We start from the raw sequence: 19988 nt of genomic DNA, 5'->3' as shown, positions 1-19988 counted from the left end.
GGGACCAGAGAGGTCGAGGAAGTAGGAAGTCGGAGGCCCGGGGCTGTGGGACCGACTTCGGCCCTGTGAAGACTGCGCAGGCCCTTCCCCTACCAGGTAGACCAGCTCGGGGCGGCTTCCTGTCGCCCCGGTCCCGTGGCCTAGGTGCCTCACGCCCTCTTTGTCCCTGGCTCCTAAAGGAGCCCCTTTTCTTGCCTCCGCCTCGCCTCAATACCTCACACACACTCGCTCCCCCACACAGACTCACAGTCACACACTAGATTAAACCGAAACGGCACTTGGAGGAGGGGGAGGGGCGATCCCAGAAATATCGCGAGACTCTGCTGGGCTCTCGCGATGCTTTCTACTTTTCTTTCACCTCTCTTTACTGCTTGATCAAACAACGCGAGAACAGGTCTCAACGAAGAAACGCCCCTCTCCAGAATCTCGCGATAAGTTCCCACTCCTGATTTGAGCAAAGCTTTATTGAAACGGAGCTAGCAGAATTTTTTTTTTTGTTAACCAAAACTTTATTTTGTCATTGAACAAGAATTTTTTTTTTTTGTTAACCAAAACTTATCTTGTTTATTGAACAAATATTCCGGTGCAAATTAATTTTAGCATGCTTTATAACAAGTCTTTTAATTACCAAAATCAGAATATAAACAAGGCAATGGGAACTGCTCAACACAAGTCCCTGAGTGTTTAAACAATGCTTCCCACTTACATGGTGTTTACTGCGTGCCAAGCATTTTACAAACATCTTTTTTTTTTTTTTTGAAACAGCCTTACTGTGTCGCCCTCGGTAGAGTGCTGTGGCGTCACAGGTCACAGCAACCTCAAACTCTTGGGCTTAAGTGGTTCTCTTGCCTCAGCCTCCCAAGTAGCTGGGACTACAGGTGCCCACCACAACGCACAGCTATTTTTTGTTGCAATTGTCATTGTTTAGCTGGCCTGGGCCCGGTTCACACCCGCCAACTTTGGTGTATGTGGCCGGCGCCATAACCACTGTGCTACAAACATTATCTTTAATTCTCATAACTACCCTGTAACACCCGGCTAGTTATCCTCATCCCTATTTTACAGAAAAGGAATACCGGACACACTCAGAGAAGTTGAATAATTAGGATAACAAAGCTAGTCCAACAAGTGCCACAACCAAGATTCAAACTCATATCTTTCATTGTGTGGTACTACCTACCCCTCTCTACCCTTTCCTTCAAATCTAAGATATATATATATATATATATGTATATGTGTGTGTATGTATATATGTATGTATGTGTGTATATATTACCAGAAGGGGTGGGTCACTCCTGTAATCTTAGCACTCTGGGAGAAGGAGGTGGGTAGATTCCTTGAGCTCAGGAGTTTGAGACAAGCCGAACAAGAGCAAGACCCCATGCCTAAAAGCTAGCTGGAAGTTTTTGCAGCACCTGTAATCCCAGCTGAGACAACAGGATCGCTTAAGCCTAAGAGATTGAGGTTGCTGTAAGCCATGATGCCAAGGCACTCTAACAGGGCAGCAAAGTGAGACTCTGTCTCAAAAAACCCAAAGAACGCTGGGCGCGGTGGCCCATGCCTGTAATCCTAGCACTCTGGGAGGCCTGGGGGGTTGGATTGTCTGAGCTCACAGGTTGGAGACCAGTCTGACTGAGAGTGAGAACTCGTCTGTACAAATAGCTGGACGCTTGTAGTCCCAGCTACTCGGGAGGGTGTGGCAGGAGAATCGCTTGAGCCCAAGAGTTGGAGGTTGCTGTAAGCTATGACAGCACGGCCCTCTACCCAGGGCGACAGCTTGAGACTCTGTCTCAAAAAAAAAGCGAGGGGGGGTGGCGCCTGTGGCTCACTGAGTAGGGTGCTGGCCCCATATACCGAGGGTGGGGCGTTCAAACCTGGCCCTGGCCAAACTGCAACAACAACAAAAATAGCCGGTAGTTGTGGCAGACGCCTGTAGTCCCAGCTACTCGGGAGGCTGAGGCAATAGAATCGCTTAAACCCAAGAACTGGAGGTTGCTGTGAGCTGTGACGCTACAACACTCTACCAAAGGTGATAAAGTGAAGACTGTCTCTAAAAAAAAAAAAATAAATAAATAAATTAAAAAAAAAAGCAGGGTGGCGCCTGTGGCTCAGTGAGTAGGGTGCTGGCCCCATATGCCGAGGGTGGTGGGTTCAAACCCAGCCCCGGCCAAACTGCAACAAAAAAATAGCTGGGCGTTGTGGCGGGCGCCTGTAGTCCCAGCTGCTCAGGAGGTTGAGGCAAGAGAATCGTGTAAGCCCAAGAGTTAGAGGTTGCTGTGAGCCATGTGACCTCATGGCACTCTACCCGAGGGCAGTACAGTGAGACTCTGTCTCTACAAAAAAAAAAGTACATACAATAAAATAAAAAATAAATAAAAAGCAGCCAGATATGGCTGCTATATCCCAAGGATTATGCCTGTAATCCTAATTACTGGGCAGCCAACATAGGAAGATGGAGTGAGCCCAAAGAGATAAGCTTGGGCAATAATATAGCTAGGGAGGGGAGACACTATTTCAAAAAAAAAAAAAATAGAAAGAAAGAAAAATGAAGCAATAGAATTAATAATAAGGCAGGTGTTGTAACTCCTCATTCACTGCTACAGGAGGACCACTATAAACAGGTATCCACCAATGCTTTACTTTTCTTTCTTCTCTGCCACACATTGGAAGAAGAGTTGTCTTGGGCCACACATTAAACATACAAACACTAATGAAAGATAATAAACAAAACAAAACACAAAAAACCAAACAGGGCTGTGCATAATTTTCACCATATCCAACACCACAAATAAGCAACGTCGTCTTCAAATAATGTGCATGTGGCCCAAAAGCCACAGGTTGGACACACCTGTTACATGATAGCAGATGGTGTGAGACTTCCTGGGCTGATTAGATGGAGTGAATGGCACACCTAAGAACTGAGATGAGCTAGAAAATATTTATACGTATTTTTTTCTGTTTTTTTTTCTTTTCTTTCCTTTTATTGAGAAAGTCTCACTCTCTTGTCCAGGCTATAGTGCCGTGGCCTCAGCCTAGCTCACAGCAACGTCAAACTCCTAGGTTTAAGCCATCCTCCTCCCTCAGCCTCCCAAGTAGCTTGGACTATAGGCACAATGCCAAGGTAGTTTTTCTTTCTTTCCTTTTTTTTTTTTTTTTTGAGACACAGTCTCATTTTATTGCCACCGGTAGAGTGCTGTAGCATCACAGCTCATAGCAACCTTCAACTCCTGGGCTTACGTAATTCCCTTGCCTCAGCCTCCCGAGTAGCTGGGACTATAGGTGCCTGCCACAACACCCAGCTATTTTTTTTTGTTGTTGTTGCAGTTTGACCGGGGCTGGGTTTGAACCTGCCACTCCTGGTATATAGGGCCAGCGCTCTACCCCCTGAGCTATAGGCACCGCCCAACCAAGGTAGTTTTTCTATTTTTAGTAAAGATGGGGTGTCACTGTTGCTCAGGCTGGTCTTGAATTCCTGAGTTCAAGGGATCCACCACTTCAGCCTCCCAGAATGTTAGGATTCCAAGAGTCAGCCACCACACTTTGCCTCAGAGAACTTGTTTTGTTTTGTTTTAGAGACAGAGTCTCATTTTGTCACCCTGGGTAGTGTGCCGTGGCATCACAGCTCACAGCAACCTCCAGCTCTTGGGCTTAGGTGATTCTCTTGCCTCAGCCTCCTGAGTAGCTGTGAGTACAGGCGCTTGCTACAACGCCTGGCTATTTTTTTGTTGCGGTGGCTGGGGCCGGGCCTGAATCCACCACCCTTGGTATATGGGGCCAGTGCCCTACTCACTGAGCCACAGGCACTGCCCTCCAGAGAACTTGTTTAACTCTAACAATAAATTGCAGTTGAAGGCTGGGCATGGTGATTCACACTTGTATTCCTAGCACTCTGGGGGGCAGAGGTGGGAGGATTGCTTGAGATCAGGAGTTTGAGATCAGCCTGAGCAAGAGGGAGACTTGGTCTTTACAAAAAAAAAGAAAAATTAGCTGGGCATGGCAGCACAGATCTGCCTTCCTAGCTACTCAAGAGACTGAGGCAGGGGGATCACTTGAACCCAAAAGTTTAAGGCTGCTGTGAGCTAAGTCAAGGCTATGGCACTCTAGCCCATGTGACAAAGCAAGAGTTTGGTCTTAAAAAAAGTTGGTTTTTTTCCAGTTGAACAAATAATGATGGCCAGTATGGTAATTATTACTATACACAGCTAACAAAGGTTGAAACTAATACTCAGGAGGAGTTGGATTTGACCATGTTTACCATTAAGTGTAAGAAGTACCAGGAGCACAGACAGTTCTTTCCATCCTAAACCAGTGCTTTATAATGCACTACGTTTCCTCTTTCTGGTGGGTAAATTCTACTCTAGAAAACTCAGATTGTGTCCAAATTTTTTAATACAAAATCTGCTATAAACTGCAGGCATTGGCCCAATAACTGACTAGAATAGTGCTTCTATAAAGTAAAATTTGCTTCATTCTACATAAAATCTTTGAACTCAGAAATTCCAATACTGCTTCATTTGCTTTATTTGTATAACCTCCACAGACAGAGAGGGCAGAGACTATGTAAACCCAAAGGTGATCAGCCAAGTGATGACAATATTTTCCCTGTAAAGTCCTCAAAACAAGTCAGAAAGTTTCTAATTAGGTTGTACCCATAAAGGAAATATTTATCTAAACTTTTTTTTTTTGGCAGTGACTTTTTTTTTTTTGTAGAGACAGAGTTTCACTTTATGGCCCTCAGTTGAGTGCCGTGGCCTCACACAGCTCACAGCAACCTCCAACTCCTGGGCTTAAGTGATTCTCTTGCCTCAGCCTCCCGAGTAGCTGGGACTACAGGCGCCCACCACAATGCCCGGCTATTTTTTGGTTGCAGTTTGGCCGGGGCCGGGTTTGAACCTGCCACCCTCGGTATATGGGGCCGGCACCTTACCGATTGAGCCACAGGTGCCGCCCCTTTATCTAAACTTTTAGTAATTCCTCCCCATAGGCCAGGCATGCTGTAATCCTAGCACTCTGGGAGGCCAAGGTGGCTGGATTGCCTGAGCTCACAGGATCGAGACCCCTGTCTTTAAAAATAGCCAGGTAGGCTCAGCCCCCAAAGCTCAGTGGTTAGGGTGCCAGCCACATACACCGAGGTAGGCAGGTTCGAACCCGGCCAGGGCCTGCTAAACAACAGTGACAACTGCAATAAAAAATAGCCAGGCACGGGCGGCGCCTGTGGCTCAGTGAGCAGGGCGCCAGCCCCATATGCCGAGGGTGGCGGGTTCAAACCCAGTCCCGGCAACAACAAAAAAATAGCCGGGCGTTGTGGCGGGCACCTGTAGTCCCAGCTACTCGGGAGGCTGAGGCAGGAGAATCGCCTAAGCCCAGGAGTTGGAGGTTGCTGTGAGCTGTGTGACGCCATGGCACTCTACTGAGGGCAATAAAGTGAAACTCTGTCTCTACAAAAAAAAAAAAAAAATAGCCAGGCACTATGGTGGGCACCTGTAGTCCCAGCTACTCGAGAGGCTAAGGCAAGAGAATCACTTAAGCCCAAGAGTTGGAGGTTGCTGTGTCCTATGATGCCACAGCACTCTACCTAGAGTGACAAAGTGAGTCTATCTCCAAAAAAAAAAAAAAAAAAAGTGAGAGTCTGTCTCAAAAGAAAAAAAGATCATTCTTCCCCACAATGAAAACAATTTGTGAGTTTAAATTTTAGGTTTATGGAGACCTCTGGAACCTCTCTCAATGCTTAGTTATTTAAGCCTGAACAAGCCCTCTCTCTACAAAACAATAGAAAAATTAGCCAAGTTTGGTGGCATGCCTACAGTCCTAGCTACTTGGAATACTGAGGCAAATGGATCATTTGAGCCCAGAAATTTGAGGTTGCAGTGAGTCATGATGACAACACTGTACTCTAGGGTGCTGTAGCTCAATGATTCCAGGGCTAGCCCATGGACTGGGGCTGGTGGGTTCAAACCCAGGCTGGGCCAGCTAAACCAAACAAACAAAAAAATACTGTATTTTAGCCCAGGTGAAAGGGCAAGACCCTGTCTCCAAAAAAAAAAAAAAAACAAAAACAAAATAAAACAACTAAGTCATTTAAATTTGCACGTTGTACCCATTTTGCCCATAGGATTATTGTTTCTATGTGCACTTGAATGCTTCTCTTATTTAATGACATTTCCGTTTTCTCTTCTAGAGTAAGATGTGCTAGGCCAGGTTTAGTAACTCATGCCTGTAATCTTAGCATTCTGGGAGGCAGAGGCAGGAGGATCACTTGAGCTTAGAAGTTTGAGAGCAGCCTGAGCAAGAAAGAACCTCATCTCTACCTAAAATAGAAAAATTAGCCACGGCCTGTGATGGGCACCTGTACTCCTAGCTACTTGAGAGGCTGAGGCAGGAGGATCACTTGAACCCAATAGTATGAGGTTGCCATGAGTGAGGTTGATGCCACAGCACTCTAGTATGGGTGAACAGAGAAAGATTCTGTCTCAAAAAAAAAAAAAAAAAAAGTACGATATCCTTTTTCTTGTTTAAAGACATTTCTGACTTCCCTAATAGAGTACGATGTCGTTTCATCTGCATTTACAGGTGACAAATGATTCTATTCCATAACCAAAATTTGATGGTTTATTCTATCTACAAGCCCCCCCCCCTTTTTTAGAAATAGGGTCTTGCTCCATTGCCTGGGCTAGAGTACCCTCCCCAGATGCTGGGACTATAGCTGTGGGTCACCACATCCAGATAATTTTTCTATATATGAAGATATTAAGTCGGGTCTGACAATTAAGTTCAGGAACTCATTCTAGAAAAAGTGCTACATAATAACCAGGCGTTGTAGCAGGCACCTATAGTCCCAGCTACTTGGGTGGCTGAGGCAAGAGAATTGCTTAAGCCCAGGAGGTGGAGATTGCTGTGAGCCGTGATGCCGCAGCACTCTACCCATGGTGACAGCTTGAGGCTCTGTCTCAGAAAGAAAAAAAAAAAAGAAAAAGTGCTACATAACTCATTGGTGAATATCACAATCATCACCTTGGAAGTACTCTCCATGGGAAACTGCACCGAGGCTACACCTCACCTACCCTTCAGAGCAATTTTGGAACTCTTTTTCTGGAACAGCCATCAGAGTTGTTGTATTACCCTTGATGTAAATTTCATTAAAATGTCCTCCTTTCGGGCGGCGCCCGTGGCTCAATGAGTAGGGCGCCGGCCCCATATGCCGAGGGTGGCGGGTTCAAACCCAGCCTCGGCCAAACTGCAACAGAAAAATAGCTGGGCGTTGTGGCGGGCGCCTGTAGTCCCAGCTGCTCGGGAGGCTGAGGCAAGAGAATCGCATAAGCCCAAGAGTTAGAGGTTGCTGTGAGCCGTGTGACGCCACGACACTCTACCCGAGGGCGGTACAGTGAGACTCTGTCTCTATAAAAAAAAAAAAAAAAAAGTCCTCCTTTCAACATTTCCTTTATCTTCAGGTAAAGAAAAAGGTCATTGGGGGCCAGACCAGGTGAGTGGAGAGGGTGTTCCCATAAGGTTATTTGTTTACTGGCTAAAAACACCCTCACAGACAGTGAGTGTGAGCTGGTGTATTGTCATGATAGAAGAGCCAGGAGTTGTAAGCCAAAATTTTCAGTTAAGATTTTCTTGTTTTCTCTGTGGATGTTTACTTGGTCTGCTGTGCCTCTCACAGTCAACCAACAATTTTGACTCACAAGTTGTTGAATTTTTGCAGTTTGTTTATTTTTTGAGACAGTCTCACTATGTCACCTTTGGTAGAGTGCCATGGAGTCACAGCTCACAGCAATCTCAAAGTCTTGGGTTTAAGCGATTCTTTTACCTCAGCCTCCTGAGTAGGTGGGACTATAGGCACTCGCACATGCCCGGCTATTTTTTTTTGTTGTAGTTGTCATTGTTGTTTAGCAGTGAGTGGTTAGTGCATGTGGCCAGCGCCCTAAGCACTGAGCTATGGGTGCTCAGCCTTTTGCAATTTTTTTGTCATTTTTGCTGATTACTGGCTTCCCTGACCTCTCTTCATAGTGATGCTTCTCTCCCCTCAGAAAAACATTTAATCCATTTGGACATTGCTGTTTCTTCATGGCATTATCCTCATAAATTTGGAGTAACATGTCGTTAACTTGGACTAACATGTCTCTCTCTTTTTTTGGAGACAGAGTTTCACTCTGTTGCCCAGGGTAGGGTAGAGTGCCATAGTGTCAGTCTAGCTCACAGCATTTTCAAACTCCTGGGCTTACACGATCCTTCTTCCTCAGCCTTCTGAGTAACTGGCATTACAGGTACACAACACCACCACACCTGGACGGTTTTTCTATTTTTAGTAGAGATAGGCTTTCATTCTTGGTCAGACTGGTCTCAAACCCCTGAGCTCAAGTGATCCTCCTCCAGTGGCCTCCTAGAATGCTAAGATTATGGGTATGAGCCATTGTGCCCAGCCTGTACTTCTACTCTTGCCAACTTTAACAGGAAATTAACAAATGTTTGTTTGTTGCTCTAATTCAAGCTTTGACATTCTTTAGAAAGCACATAAAACCATGCAACAAAAATAATGAATGGGGCGGTGCCTGTAGCTCAGTGAGTAGGGCACTGGCCCTATATACTGAGGGTGGCGTGTTCGAACCCGGTCCTGGCCAAACTGTAACCAAAAATAGCTGGGCATTGTGGCGGGCGCCTGTAGTTCCAGCTACTCGGGAGACTGAGACAAGAGAATTGCCGTAAGCCCAGGAGTTGGAAGTTGCTGTGAGCTGTGATGCCACACACTTTACCGAGGGCAATAAAGTGAGACTCTGTCTCAAAAAAAATGAATGATATACAGGAAGACATTTGCATACATCGATACAAACACAACCGTAAGACACTGAGATACCAAAGTAATGAAACTTTACTGAGTTGTTTGTATAGTGTTGCCAAGGTAATGGCATGGTGGCAAGTTCATGAACTTAATTGTCACACCTGTGTGTGTGCATGTGTGTTCGTGTATATTTTGTTTTAGAGACAAGGTCTTGCTATGTTGCCTAGGTTGATCTCTCCTGACTTCAAGTGATCTTCCTGCCCTACCCTCCCTAAGTGCTAGAAGTGCAAGCATGAGCCAGCTAGTATGGCCTCTGTTTAGAAGCTTTATGAAAGTCAAATTTTACTGGCTACATTTAGTACAGACATTATTATTTATATATAAAATTTCCATGTCAAAGTACAGCTGTTTCTCTGATATTGGTACTTTGGGCATAATAAGTAACAAAAACTTTTTTTTTTTTTTTGAGACACATGCTGTCACCCTGGGTACAGTGCCATGGCATCACAGCTCACAGCAACCTCCAACTCACTCCTGGGCTCAAGAGATTCTCCTGCCTCTGTCTTCCAAGTAAGCTGGGACTACAAGTGCCCGCCACAACGCCCAGCTATTTTTTGGTTGCAGCCGTCATTGTTGTTTGGTGGGCCCAGGCTGGATTCGAACTCGCCAGCTCAGGTGTATGTGGCTAGTGCCTTAGCCGCTTGAGCCACAGGCGCCAAGCCACAAATACAATTTTTTTTTGAGACAGAGTCTCAAACTATTGTCCTAGGTAGAGTGCCATGGTGTCATAGCTCACAGTGACCTCAAATTCAGGCTCAAGCGATTCTCTTCCCTTAGTTTTTTCTATTTTTAGTAGAGACGGGGTCTCACTTTTGCTCAGGCTGATCTCAAACTCCTGAGCTCAAGCAATCCACCTGCCTCAGCCTCCCAGAGTGCTAGGATTACAGGTGTGAGACACCATACCTGGCCAGTAACAAAAATTTTGAGACAGGGTATGGTAGCTGGCACTTGTAATCCTAGGAATCTTGGAAGCTGAGGTGGGAGGATTGATTAGGGTCAGGAGTGTGAGATCAGCCTGAGCAGGAGCAAAACCCCATTTCTACTAAAAACAGAAAAATTAGCTAGGCAATGTGGGAGGCGCCTGTAGCCCCAGGTACTTGGGAGGCTGATGCAAGAGGGTTGTTTGAGCCCAAGAGGTTGAAGTTGCTGTGAGCTGTGATGATGCCTCACCAGTCTCCCTAGTACAACACAGTGAGACTCTCCCTAGCAGGGAACACAGGGATTGAACAAATCATCACATAATTATTTTGATGGTGAAGATGCTATTATGGGCAAGTATGAAAAAATGTAACAGAGGATCTCAAGTCAGGGGTTAGAAAAGCCTTGCTACTCCAGAGGAAGAGACATTTAATTGGGATCTGAGGGTGGCGCCTGTGGCTCAGTGAGTAGGGTGCCAGTCCCATATGCCGGAGGTGGTGGGTTCAAACCCAGCCCCGGCCAAAAAAAAAAAAAAAAGATAGTCATTGTAATTGGGATCTGAATAAGAAAGCCTTAGTGAGGTGAAGAGGATAAGATGATGTAAGGCTTCCCAGCAGATAGAAAGGCCTGTTGAAGGACCTGGCAGAGGTAGTACAGGAATTTCCCTCTGATTTGCAAGGGGAAGAGACCTGAGTCTAGCAAGGATTTGTAGGCCCAATAAAGGATTTGTCTACTGGTCCTACATATACTGCTAGGCAGAAACAAGAGGTAATTTCTGCCTTCCCCCGTAAAACTCACTGTGACCCAGGCATGGTGGCTCACGGCTGGAATCTTAGCACTCTGTGAGGCTGAGGCTGGAGGATTGTTTGAGCTCAGGAGTTCGAGACAAGCCTGAGCAATATAGGGAGACCCTGTCACTAATAAAAACAGAAAAATTAGCTGGGCATTGTGGCAGGTGCCTGTGGTCCCAGCCACTCAGGAATCTAAGGCAGGAGGATCACTTGAACCCAGGAGTTTGAGGTTACTATGAGGTAGGCTGATGCCACAGCACTCTAGCCTGGGCAACAGAGTGTCAACAAAACCCCCAACTCTTGTGTAATGACTCTATAAATTAGGATAAGGGGAATAAACAAATAAAACTTGGGGCTCGGCGCCTGTGGCTCAGGCGGCTAAGGCGCCAGCCTCATACACCTGAGCTGGCAGGCTTGAATCCAGCCCTGGCCCATCAAACAACAATGATGGCTGCAACCAAAAATATAACCGGGCATTGTGGCGGGCACCTGTAGTGCCGCTACTTTGGAGGCAGAGGCAGGAGAATCACTTGAGCCCAAGAGTTGGAGTTTGCTGTGAGCTGTGATGCCACAGCACTCTACCCAGGGCAACAGCTTGAGGCTCTGTCTCAAAAAACAAACAAACAAAAAAATAAAAATAAAATAAAATAAAACTTGAATTCTTCCTTAAAGGGCATGTGGTAGATATCTTTGTAGCAATAAACATCTTTCTAGATGTTTCCAAAGATTAGCTCTTATGAAATTTACTTTGCTAGGCTGGGGATGGTGGCTCATGCCTGTAATCCTAGCACTCTGCCAGGCTAAGGCAGGTAGATTGATTGCTTGAGCTCACAGGTTCGAGACCAGCTTGAGCAAGAGCAAGACCTCGTCTCTAAAAATAGCCGGGCTTTGTGGTAGGCATCTATAGTCCCAGCTACTCAGGAGGTTGAGGCAAAAGAATTGCTTGAGCCCAAGAGTTTGAGGTTGCTGTGATCTATGATGCTAGGGCACTCTACCGAGGGCAACAAAGTAAGATTCTCTCACAAAAAATAATGAATAAATTAATAATTTTTTTATTTGAGACAGAGTGTCTCAAAAACTATGTTATCCTCCGAAGAGTGCTGTGGCATCACAGCTCACAGTAACCTTGAACTCTTGGGCTTAAGCAATTCTCATGCCTCAGCCTCCCAAGTAGCTGGGACTACAGGCACCCACCATAATGCCCGCCTATTTTTTCTTCTTTTTTTTTTTGCTGCAGTTGTTTGGCAGGCCCGGGCTGGATTCGAACCTGCCAGCTCTTGTGTATGTGGCTGGCACCCTAGCCACTGAGCTATAGGTGCTGAGCCAAATAATTAACTCTGCTATGTATGCTTACTTGAACTGCAGTATGTTAAAATGGCTTTGGGGGTATATTTTTGTTTTTCCTCCTCCTCCTGGTCCTGTTACCCTTTTTTGGAGGATGTTTCAATGATATTTTTGAAATGTGAGAAAAACCTGAGACTAGTGAGCTAATAGAAATCTAGGGTTTAATATTTTTGCAGCAAGCGAGGTAATATTCAACCTTTCAGCGGGAATTAGTTATTTTTAAGATGTGTGTTAAAAGAGAACATTAAGGGCGGCGCCTGTGCTCAGTAGGTAAGGCGCCGGCCCCATATACCAAGGATAGCGGGTTCAAACCCAGCCCCGGCTGAACTGCAACCAAAAAATAGCCGGGCATTGTGGCGGGCACCTGTAGTCCCAGCTACTCGGGAGGCTGAGGCAAGAGAATCGCTTAAGCCCAGGAGTTGCAGGTTGCTATGAGCTGTGTGAGGCCATGGCACTCTACCGAGGGCCATAAAGTGAGACTCTGTCTCTACAAAAAAAAAAAAAAGAGAGAACATTAAAAAAAAAAAATAGTACAGAGGCCAGGCACAGGAGCTCATGCCTATAATCCCAGCACTCTGGGAATCTGAGGTGGGTGGATTGTCTGAGCTCAGGAGTTGGAGACCAGCCTGAGCAATAATAAGACACTATCTCTAAAAAAAGTAGCCAAACATTGTGGTGGGCGCCGGTAGCTCCAGCTACTGAGGAGGCTGAGGCAAAAGGATCACTTGAGCCCAACAGTTTGAGGCTGCTGTGAGCTATGAGGCAGGGCACTCAACCGAGGGCAACGAAGTGAGACTCTGTCTCAAAAAAAAGCATTAACTATATTAAGAACTTTCACCCATAGGTGACACTACCTATTTTGCCTGGGCCATGAACTTCTCAGCATTGCCCTCAATTTTTCTGTGAGGGTTTACACACACAACAGATAACGTCTTCACATTCTTTGTGATTTGCTGTGTAAAGGAGCTGTGTGTTTTTACTAGGACTACACAAACAGAGCACTATCAACTATAAGTAATATAATTAAGAACATCAGATGCTTTGACTGCTGCAAGCAAGTTTACCTTAATCCAAAATTTTTCAGAGCTTCAAAATTATTGTAACTGCCTTTGTTCCTTCTCTCTGTCGCCCTGGTAGAGTGCCAGCATCATAGCTCACAGCAACCTCCAACTTGGGGTGAAGTGATCCTCTGGCCTCATTTTTTCTATTTTTAGTAGAGACAGGGTCTTGCTTTTTTGCTCATGCTGGTCTTGAACTCATGAGCTCAAGCAGTCCACCTGCTTTGGCCTCCTAGAGTGCTAGGATTACAGGCGTGAGCCATTGTGCCCGGCCACCTTTGTCCCTTCTCCATTGCCACTGCTTCACTTCAGTAGCCTAAAAAATACATGCGTGCATGCACACACACACACAAACCCCATAACTGCTCAAGAAATAAGGTATTTCTGAAATTAAAAAAATTAGAAAGTAGGCTTGGCGCCTGTGGCTCAAGCAGCTAAGGCATCAGCCACATACACCTGAGCTGGCGGGTTCAAATCCCGCCCGGGTCTGCCAAAAAACAATGACGGCTGCAACCAAAAAATAGACAGGTGTTGTGACAGGCACCTATAGTCCCAGCTGCTTGGGAGGCGGAGGCAGGAGAATCGATTGAGTCCAGGAGTGGGAGGTTGCTGTGCGCTGTGATGCCACAGCACTCTACCCAGGGCAACAGCTTGAGGCTCTGTCTCAAAGGAAAAAAAAATTAGAAAATAGGAATTAAGTTTGCTGGCTCGCTTTGAACGTCAAATTACAGAGCGACAGCTTCTTCCTCACGACATAGTTTTTTTTTTTTTGACACAGAGCCTCAAGCTGTCGCCCTGGGTAGAGTGCCGTGGCATCACAGCTCACAGCAACCTCCAACTCCTGGGCTTAAGCGATTCTCTTGTCTCAGCCTCCTGAGTAACGGGGACTACAGGCACCCGCCACAATGCCTGGCTATTTTTTGGTTATGGTTGTCGTTGTTTGGTGGGCCCAGGCTGGATTTGAACCCACCAGCTCTGGTGTATGTGGCAAGTGCCTTAGCTGCTTTAGCTGTAGGCGCCAAGCCTTCCTCTTCTTCTTCTTGTTTTTTAGATAGATTCTTTATAGTCCTGGTTAGAGCCAGACTTGGTGGCTCATGCCTGTAATCCCAATACTTGGGAGGCCTAGGCGGGTGGATTGCTTGAGTTCACAGGTTCAAGAACAGCCTGAGCCAGAGCAAGACCCCTTCTCTAAAAAATAGCCAGGCGTTGTGGCTAGTGCTTGTAGTCCCAGCTACTTGAGAGGCTGAAGCAAGAGGATCACTTGAACCTCAAACTGAAGGTTTGCTGATCAGCTAAGACCTCACGGCACTCTACCAAGGGTGACCAAGTGAGACTCTGTCTCAAAAAAATAGAAAATATATAGTCCTGGTTAGAGTGCCATGGCGTCACAACAACCTTTAGTGGGCTCAAGCGATCCTCTTGCCTCAGCCTCCCTTGTAGCTGGGACTACAGTCACCCGCCACAATGCCCAACTGACATGTTTATCTAGTATCTCAGGGAAAACTTATTACAATTGATGAAACATTCTTGTATTAAATGTACTTGGTTTTGTTAACAAAACCAATATTCGTTGAAAAAGTGGTCATTCAACAAAGAGATTTGTGCATTTTATTTTTTTGAGGCAGAGTCTCACTCTGTCACTCTAGGTTGAGTGCCATGGCGTCATAGCTCACAGCAACCTTAAACTCCTGGTCTTAAGTGACCCTCTTGCCTTCGCCTCCAGAGTAGCTGGGACTACACAGGCGCCTGCCATCACGCACGGCTAATTTTTCTAGTTTTAGTAGAGTCGGGATCTCGCTCTTGTTTTATTTTATTTATTTATTTGAGACAGAGCCTCAAGCTGTCACCCTGGGTAGAGTGCTGTGGTATCACAGCTCACAGCAACCTCCCACTCCTGGGCTCAAGCGATTCTCCTGCCTCCGCCTCCCAAGTAGCTGGGACTACAGGCGCCTGCCAGAACGCCCGGCTATTTTTTGGTTGCAGCCGTCATTGTTGTTTGGCAGCCCCGGGCTGGATTCGAATCCGCCAGTTCAGGTGTATGTGGCTGGCGCCTTAGCCACTTGAGCCACAGGCGCTGAGCCGGGATCTTGCTCTTGTTTAGGCTGGTCTCGGATTCCTGAGCTCAAGCAATCCACTCGCTTCGGGCACGACATCTACAACAACAACAAAATGCCAGTTCTCACGGATCAACCAAAAGCTACCTGATCTTTAATCCAATAGCCAACAGCAGAGACCAGACACAGCCAAGAGTTAAGGGAAGGACTGTGTTAGAGGAAATCTCGCGTGAATCACCTATTTCCAATTTTCGCGAGATCTACATGCCCTGCCGTCTTCTTCTGTCTCGCAGGATTACGGTTAATCTCGCGATCTTTGGGAAGTTCCATTGGGGAACATGGCGGCGGCCTCGAGCACCCTTATCTTCTTGCCGCCGGGGACTTCAGACTGATCCTTTCTCGAGAGTGTGGACGGTTGGTGTCTTGAGTTCTGGAAGCCCGAGATAACTTGTTTCCCCCATTAGTGGTGGGGAAGGGCTTTTATCCTGTTGTCGTGGATCCAGGCCCACTCCACCTGCAGGATGAAAGCTCAGGGGGAAACTGAGGGTAAGTGACTGATAGGGAAGGAGGGGGCGGCATTCAACTGGGGGAGCCAATTTGTGAGACGAGATGGAGGCCAATTCCCCCTGGGAGCCACTTTCTGGAGGGGCACAAAGTCCAGGAGGCGGAATGTGTGTGAGTTTTAGATTCTGATCATACCTTCTTTGGTGATGATAGAGCTCAAGACTTCGGGATTATGGGGGCTCTCGACTTCTGCGAATGTTTCTTACTGAACTAGGGACAATCAGTTAGGCCTAAGGGCACTTTTAGCCTAAAGTGATGGGAGACCAGACTAGTGAATCTAAAATATGCTTGCACTTCCTTCCAGTAGAGAGGTTTGAATAATGACATAAAACAATAATGCAGAGTTGTGCGTAAACGTATCCGAGTGTGAAATAATTAGATCCCTATGATATTAAAAACTGGCCGTTTCCTAGAATTTCACAGTGCTATTGTATATTATTAAACTGTGTTGAATCTCATCCTTTGAATTCAACCCGACTAATTCAGCATTAACTTGTCTGTGGAACTTTACTCAGATTTTCTAAAGTTCTACTCTCCAGTTCGTTTGTTTGTTTGTTTATTGAGACAGAGTCTCACTTTCTTGCCCCTGGTAGAGTGCCATGGCATCACAGCTCACAGCAACCACAAACTCTTGGGCTCAAGCATTCTCTTGCCTCCTTCTCTCTAGTAGCTGGGGCTATAGGCGCCACCACAATGCCCAGCTGTTTTTTAGAGACAGGGTGTTGCTCTTGCTTAGGCTGGTCTCGAACCTGTGAGCTCAAGCAACCCACCTGCCTCAGCCTCCCCAGAGTGCTGGGATTACAGGGATGAGCCCCTGCTCCAGGCCCTACACTTCAATTTAAATGCTTCCTTAATATTTTTAGCTCTGTTAATCCTGCTCACTGTATTAAAGGACCGTGCCTATTCATCTCTGGCAATTTAAAAAACAGTATTTGTTTTATTTTATTACAAGACCATGCCCACAGCTAAAATGCTTTTTTTTTTTTGGCAGTTTTTGGCTGGAGCCGGGTTTGAACCCGCCACCTCTGGTATATGGGGCCGGCACCCACTCATTGAGCCACAGGCGCCACCCTGTTTTTTTTTTGTTGTTGTTGTTTGTTTTTGAAATGTGTTCTTTCTGTATTGCCCAGGCTGGTTGGTCTCAAATTTCTAGGCTAAAGGGAGCCTCTAGCCTCAGCCTCCTGAGTAGTTGAAACAGTAGGCATACTCTGTTCCATAGTAGTGGCTCAAAAATGTATGATTTGAACATCAAAGTATAGATATTTATCATCAGGTTTCTAAAGAAAAAGAACAGATATGTTTTGAGAAAGAGGAAGAAAGATGTGCTCCTTGGTTGCGAGGGGATTGCAAGTGTAAAATGGAAGCTGTATGGGGCAGTTTTTGTCTATTTTGTTCACTGCTTTATCCCTACACATTTTTGTATTTTGAGGTAGGGTCTTACTCTGTTGCCCTGGCTAAAGTGCAGTGGCATCATCATAGCTCACTGCAACTTCAAACTCCTAGGCTCAAGTGATTCTCCTGTCACAGTCTTCTGTGTAGCTGAGAGTATAGGCGCAGGCCATCATCCCTGGCTAATTTTTCTATTTTTTGTAGAGATGGGGATCTCACTATGTTGCCCAGGCTGATCTTGAAGTCTTGGCCTCAAATGGTCCTCCTGCCTCAGTCCCCCAAATTGGTGGGATTACAGGCATGAGCCACAGCATTCATCTCTCCAGCATTTACAATAGTGTCAATGGAAATTGGCAGAAACATGTCCAGAACTATACAGTGGTTGCAACATCCCCCCAACCAGTTTTCCAGAAGGTGAGAGGGTTGAAAGAAGTTTGAATCTTGATTTAGATTCTCACCGCCTTAACGTTGAATGACCTTCTCTTCATTCTTCAATGCCAGGCATTTACTGTCACTTTTTCAGTAATTTCCCTGAAATTAATTGTGAACTTTTCCTCTTTTGAAATTCAGTAATAGCGTGTCTGTACATTTAAAAGTATTTCTCATTTGGCTCCGTGTGATGGTTATTTCCACATTAACTCATTCACATCTCTTCACAGATGTCACCACAGGCATGTTGTGTGTTTTTCATCTCTGATGCTTTATAGCATAGGTCCTTGCTTATACTGGGCACTGGGAGAATTAGAGGAGTGTTCGAGGTTCATTTATGTGTTTAGTTTGGGAGCCAATCTTCTCTACCTTTATCTCTTTTTTTAAAATTTTTTTTGAGGCAGAATCTAGTCTCACTTTGTTGCCCTTGGTAGAGTGCTCTGGTGTCACAGCAACCTGAAACTTGGGTGCAAGTGATCCTCTTGCCTCAGCATCCCTCATACCTGGAACTACAGGTGTCTGCCACATTGGCTGGCTAGTTTTAGAAATAGGGTCTTGCTCTTGCGAGGCTGGTCTCTTAACTCCTGTGCTCAAGCAATCCATCTGCCTCTGCCTCTCAGAGTGTTGGGATTACAGGCATGAGCCACCTCACCCAGCGTTCTTCTCTATCTTTTCCTTACTCCTACCAGAAACTAATCATTTGATTACATTTTTTTTATTTTATTTATTTATTTTTTTTTTTAGAGACAGTCTCACTTTGTCGCCCTTGGTAGAGTGCTGTGGTGTCACAGCTCACTGCAACCTCCAGCTCTTGGGCTTAGGAGATTCTCTTGCCTCAGCCTCCCAAGTAGCTGGGACTATTGGCGCCCGCCACAACGCCCAGCTATATTTTGTTGCAGGTTGGCTGGGGCTGGGTTTGAACCCACTACCCTCAATGTATGGGGCCGGCACCTTACCCACTGAGCCATAGGCACTGCCCTTGATTACTTTTTTATTTCCTTCATCTTTTGGTTGTTAATCTCTTCTCTGACCATAGAGTTTTTATTTGAATTCAAATAGGAAAGACATGAATGACAAATGGAACATGCTGTCTTGTAAAAATTTTTTTTTTTTTTTTTGAGACAGAGCCTCAAGCTGTCACCCTGGGTAGAGTATCGTGACATCACAGCTCACAGCAACCTCAAACTCCTGGTCTCAAGTGATTCTCTTGCCTCCGCCTCCCAAGTAGCTGAGACTATTGGCACCCGCCACAACACCTGGCTATTTTTTGGTTGCAGCTGTCATTGTTGTTTGGCAGGCCAGGCTGGATTCGAACCCACCAGCTAAGGTGTATGTGGTTGGCACTTTAGAGGCTTGAGCCACAGGCACCAAGCCGTAAATTTTTTATTTATTTATTTTTTTGAGTCAGTTTTACTTTGTTGCCCTCAGTAAAGTGCCCAGTGTCATAGCTCACAATAACCACAAACTCTTGGGCTCAAGTGATCCTCTTGCCTCAGCCTCCCAAGTAGTTTGGACTGCAGGCGTCTGCCAAAACATCCAGCTAATTTTACTTTATTTATTTACTTTATTTACTTTTTGAGACGGAGTCTCACTATGTCGCCCTGGGTAGTGTGCTGGGGCGTTACAGCTCACAGCAACCTCCAACTCCTGGGCTCAAGTTATTCTCCTGTCTCCGCCTCCCAAGTAGCTGGGACTACAGGCACCTGCCACAACGCCTGGCTATTTTTTTTGTTGCAGTTGTTGTTTTAGCTGGCCCAGGCCACATTTGAACCTGCCAGCCTCAGTGTATGTGGCCCGTGTCCTACCCACTGAGCTATGGGCGCCTCCAGTTTTACTATTTTCAGTAGAGACAGATGTCTCACTCTTCAGGCTGGTTTCAAACTCCAGAGCTCGAGCAATCCATCACCTCAGCCTCCTGGAGTTCTAGGATTACATGCGTGAGCCAGTGGGCCCAGCCATGTCTTATAAATTAATCTAGTAAAATTATGAAAAAATTAAGGAAGTCAGTATTTTCACATTGAAAACCAACTAGCCACATTAAAGCTGTGTTCAAATGTATATGTACATCTACAAGGTATTTAATACATATGCTGAAAAGACTTCGTCGATAAATTATAGGGTTTATCAGGAAACCTGGTTAGAGATGGCTTTTTTTCTGGTTCCTATTAAAAAGTTTGAATAGCTCAATGCCTATAGTACAGTGGTTATGGCGTCGGCCACATACACTGAGGCTGGTGAGTTCGAACTTGGCCCCGGCCAGCTAAACAACAATAATAACTGCAATAAAAAAAATAGCTGGGCATTGTGAGAGGCGTCTGTAGTCCCAGCTACTTGGGAGATTGAGGCAAGAGAATCGCTTAAGCCCAAGAGTTTGAGGTTGCTGTGGGAGCTGTGACGCCATGGCACTCTACCCAGGGCGACATAGTGATATTATGTCTCAAAAAAAACAAAAAGTTTGAATAGTCCTGTTCTAGGTGTTCCTTATATGAGACATGGAATATTTTGTGTCTTCTCACCATTAAAAAAAAATCATCCTTATAAATTTTGAAGTAAGTGATATTGACAACTAATTTAACTTATTGAATTATAGGGTATTGAGCTC

General features: G+C 45.6%; 1 protein-coding gene across 4 annotated transcripts in view; it reads left to right on the top strand.

Moving 5' to 3' along the window:
- The first annotated feature begins 52 nt into the window (after positions 1 to 52).
- Positions 53 to 19988, top strand: part of MED1 (mediator complex subunit 1) — a 55139-nt gene continuing 35203 nt past the window's right edge. For all 4 annotated transcript variants that reach the window (XR_008375554.1, XM_053569419.1, XM_053569421.1 and 1 more), the window contains exons 1-2: positions 53 to 96; positions 15298 to 15550. Coding sequence is in view for 2 of the 4 variants with exons in the window: in XM_053569421.1 (XP_053425396.1) it covers positions 15526 to 15550 (25 nt within the window). In the remaining 2 variants the exon portion in view is untranslated. The remainder of the gene's footprint in view (positions 97 to 15297; positions 15551 to 19988) is intronic.

This window comes from Nycticebus coucang, chromosome 18, assembly GCF_027406575.1.
Source record: "Nycticebus coucang isolate mNycCou1 chromosome 18, mNycCou1.pri, whole genome shotgun sequence".
Lineage (NCBI taxonomy): Eukaryota > Metazoa > Chordata > Mammalia > Primates > Lorisidae > Nycticebus > Nycticebus coucang.
The sequence above is the reverse complement of the archived record's forward strand: the minus strand, read 5'-3'. Positions and strand labels throughout refer to the sequence as shown.